At 40.5% G+C, this 4,474-nt stretch overlaps 1 protein-coding gene across 1 annotated transcript; it reads left to right on the plus strand.

Moving 5' to 3' along the window:
- Nucleotides 1-1,500: 1,500 nt before the first annotated feature.
- On the plus strand, nucleotides 1,501-2,457 carry LOC120858153 (olfactory receptor 8S1-like). Its single transcript, XM_040234017.1, has one exon. The coding sequence runs from the start codon at nucleotides 1,501-1,503 to the stop codon at nucleotides 2,455-2,457; it is 957 nt and encodes a 318-aa protein (XP_040089951.1).
- Nucleotides 2,458-4,474: the final 2,017 nt, after the last annotated feature.

The following is a 4,474-nucleotide window of genomic DNA, read 5'->3' on the forward strand; positions in this document are numbered from 1 at the left end:
CTGTGAGATGAGTTCAATCTCTTCTCTCACCATCCATCATATACACACAAACATAATACATACACACAAACACACATCCCACAGTAGAAAAAATAGGAAAGTCATTTGTATAAGATAAACTGCTACCCAAACACAACATGCTATTAATACCATTAATCAGTTAATAAGTCAGTTTTAAATGGACAGTAAAGACCAGGTAATAAAGGTGACTGGAGATCTGCACCTCTCCTGGATGTTTGTTGGAATCCCTAAAAGATGATGAGGAAAGCTGTGGAATACAAGGGCTCAGATGAAGAAGATGTTATAATATAGTCATAAACGCAGTTCTCTGGTAGGCCTGTAGAGTGGATGATATCCTCACATTTCATCCTATTGGGAAAAATCTCGTGGGGCAGGTTCAGAGCTCACAGATAGCCCAGCAGAAAGCCAGGGAAAACAACTCCATGGAACCACTGAAGGCAGATATGAGGGCTATGAAAATGAAGATCAGACAGAGAGGAAGGAACATACAGTTGCCTCTTGAACATCACAGGAGTTAGGGGCAGCAACCACCCTCACACCTTCCCACAAGCTGAAAATCTGAGTACTGTGATCTCTGCCTCAAAAATCAATGACATTGAGCTAGGTCAAAGATATCTCTTGGTAAATGTCACATTGCACTTGAAAATAAGTGCATTATTTTTAAATATCTTTTGATACTGATCTCTAACCTAATTCTACGGTGATAAGAGAATAGACTCTATGATTTCAATACCTTTAGATCATCAAATGTTTGCACCTAAAGTTTTGTCCCTGGATATGTTCCAGTGTCTCCTAGTTTGTAGTCTATGAGAACTTGAATAGAATTTGTATCCTACTGTTGTGTGAAAATTATGGGCTTCACTGGTGGCTCAGACAGTAAAGAATCTGCCTACAATTCAGAAGACCTGGGTTTGATCCCCTGGTTGGGGAAAATCGTATAAATCTTAATTATGTTGAATTGGTTCACAGTGCTTTTCAGGTCTACTATATCCTTCTTCTTCTCTGTATATTCATTGTATTGAGTTTTGAGTTTGATATTGAAACTCCAACTAAAAATCTTATCTATTTTTTTAATTGTAATATATAGTGAAACTATATGTAGCTTTGTTCAGTATTTTCCAAGTCTCCTGTAATTGTGTTATCATGTTTTCATAATTTAAAAAATGACATTGATAAATGGCATACAATGACAGGAAGCTAAAACAGTTAAATTAGAACCAAGACTAGCTCTTTTGATTCCACATATTGTGATCTCTAATCTAACATAAATCTTTTCTTCATTCTTAAAGATCTGTAAAATGAAAACATAAGTACTATATTTATTTAAAAATATAAGTGGACTGCCATGATTCATACCCATGTTGTTCAAGGATTGACTCTGTAAGGAAAGAGAAGAGAACAATGCCTTCTGGAAATTGCTGTAGAAAGAAGAAATTTCAGTCCTCTTCCTAATTTTTCTCTAAAGAACAGTGACCATAAATGGCAACAGGGAATCACAGCAGCATCAAGGAGTTCATCCTCCTCGGGCTGTCTGCCGACACCCACATCCAGGCTCTGCTCTTTGTCCTGTTCCTGATGATTTACCTTCTGACTCTTCTGGGGAACCTGCTGATAATACTTGTGTCCCATACAGATTCTACACTCCATACACCCATGTACTTCTTCTTGAGCCATCTCTCCTTCCAAGACCTCTTCTATTCTTCAGTCACTGTACCCAAGATGCTTGAGAACCTCCTGTCTCAGAGGAAAGTCATCTCAGTAGAGGGATGCATGGCTCAGATCTTCTTTGTGTTTGCCACCACTGGGATTGAGGCTTGCCTGCTCTCAGTGATGGCCTACGACCGCTATGCTGCCATCTGCCACCCTCTGCTCTATAGACAGGTGATGAGGAAACAGCTGTGTGTGAGGTTGGTGTGGGGCTCCTGGGTCGTGGCCTTTCTGGATGCACTCATCAACATTCTCCTGGCTTTGGATTTGGACTTCTGTGAGGTTCAAACCATCCGCCACTACGCCTGTGAGTTGCCTTCCCTCTTTTCCCTCTCCTGCTCTGATGTCTCCACCAATGCTGCAATGCTGCTCTCCTCTGTCCTCCTGCACGCCATTGGGACCTGCCTCCTGATCTTCTTCTCTTACACCCGCATTTTCTCCACCATCCTGAGCATCAGCTCCACCACAGGCAGAAGCAAGGCCTTCTCCACCTGCTCCTCCCACCTCACTGCAGTGAGCCTGTTCTATGGCTCAGCCATTCTTCGTTATCTCATGCCAACCTCAGGTTCGCCTCTGGAGTTGATCCTCTCCATACAGTACAGTGTAATCACCCCCCTGGTGAATCCTCTCATCTACAGCTTGAGGAACAAAGAGGTGAAAGCAGCTCTGAGAAGAACGATTCTAAAATATTTACAATGTCTCAGACAGCATGGAAGAGACAGACCGTGAAAGGAATGCAGAAGAGAACTGCAAGAAATCTAAAGATTGACATTAAGAAGTTCCCAATTTCCTATTGTCACACGTAGCACTGTGCATTGCTGATTCTCCCTTCTTACAATTATCAAGGTAAAGTGTAGGAGTTATTTTCCTTGCCATGGCTCAGAATCAATCCTACTCAAAGACAGAACATATGACTGAGGAAAACCTCAGTTTCCTAGATTTAGTTAATGACATGTCACATTATGAGTCACATTTTTGAAAATCACTCATATTAGGATAAACTCTGAAATATTTTTTGTTCTCAATTTTGTGTTTGAATTGATGTGTCTGGTTGGGGGAGAGTTTTTTTTCTAGGAATAAAAAATCCTGAAACTCTGAAAAAGGAAAAACAAAGACTTGGGCTTTATGGGGTAGAGCACAAGCCCGTTATGGGGCAGTGCCTCCAAAGACAGGCATAGGTAAATAAATATGATCAACAGACAGGAGTTGCAGTTTGCCAGGTGTATGCTCGGTGCATGCTCATTCAGTCACGTCCCATTCTCTGCAACCCTATGAACTATAGCCCACGAGGTTCCTTTGTCCATGGGATTTTCCAGGCAAGAATACTGGAGTGGGTTGCCATTTCCTCCTCCAAAGCATCTTCCAGACCTAAGGATCAAACCCCAGTCTCCTGTGTCACCTGAACTGCAGGCAGATTCTTTACCGCTGAGCCACCAGGGAAGGTATACTTGTTCTCTGTTGCAGCCATAATAAATTATCACAAATTTATCAAATTAAAATAACACCCATTAATACTGTACAGTTCTCTAGGTCAAAAACATCAGTGGATTCCACTGGGTTCTCTGTTTAGCATCTTACAAGGCTGAAATTAAGGTGTTGGCTGGGCTGGGCTTTTACCTAGAAGCTCCAGGGAAGAATCTGCTTCCAAGTTCATTCAGGTACTTGGCAGAATTCAGTTCCTTGAAACTGTAGGTTTGGTTTGAGGTCGCCAAATCCTCGCTGCCTGTGGGATGAGAATTGCTTTCAATTTCAGAAGTCTCTTCAATTTTTAAGTGGCAATCTCCATTTTCGAAACAGCCAGCATATATGGAGTACTTCTCATGTGATGAACCACTCTCCTTTCCTCTCTTCTACACCTGGAGATAATACTCTGCTTCAAAGGGGCTCCTGGGATGAGATTAGGACCACCTGTATAATCTTGTATTTTAGTTTTCTCATATTTTAAGATCAACTAATCTGGGACTTTAATTACATCTACAAAATCTCTTTGAAGCAGTTTCTAAATTAGTGTTTGATAACCAGAGAATGAGAACTTTGAGGGGCTATCTTTAGAATTCTTCCTTTCACACTAGTACATTTATAAATATGATAATTCTACTACAAAAATACAGCACAAAAGGGATTAAAGTTGTAGTGATGTGGAGAGAAGGAATGATGAGAGATGTGGAAAGGGAAAGGGTTCAGTAAGAACAAATAGTGTTAAAAAACATCAGAGAAGGAATCAGTCTAGAGAGGGAGATGATTAAACAACTGTCAAAAGCAGAACTTCTGTCTGTCCCAGAATAAGTATGGATCTAAGAAATTCATTGCATCAATGCTTGGGACTGATAATGAAGAAAAACTTTTGTTCTGGACTTTACAATGAAGCAAAATACAGAAACACGCTCCTACACAAAGCCTGTGGTAACTTCTTTCAAATTAGGGTGGGAGGGCTTAAGAGCATCAGAAATCCTTTTAGTCTTTCTCTTTCTCCATGTCTCCCACTTTGTGTCTCTGTACCCACCCAGGACCCTCAATTTACCTTTGTAACACAGAAGAAAGTTTGTATTCCATTACAAGTTAATCATTAAAGGGATGTTGCCTATAAGCTTAATTATACATAATAATCCATCTCTAGGAACCCTACCTCCCAGGTAATGAAGAGCATTAAGCTAAAATACCTTGTTTAAAACTATACAAGCAACTTATGCAGCTCAGTTCCAGAAAAATAAACGACCCAATCAAAAAATGGGCCAAAGAACTAAAT

The sequence above is a fragment of the Oryx dammah genome, unplaced genomic scaffold (assembly GCF_014754425.2).
Source record: "Oryx dammah isolate SB20612 unplaced genomic scaffold, SCBI_Odam_1.1 HiC_scaffold_29, whole genome shotgun sequence".
Lineage (NCBI taxonomy): Eukaryota > Metazoa > Chordata > Mammalia > Artiodactyla > Bovidae > Oryx > Oryx dammah.

Excerpts from the sequence above, each read along its gene's own strand:
- LOC120858153 (XM_040234017.1), top strand. The coding sequence starts at position 1,501 with ATGGCAACAGGGAATCACAGCAGCATCAAGGAGTTCATCCTCCTCGGG.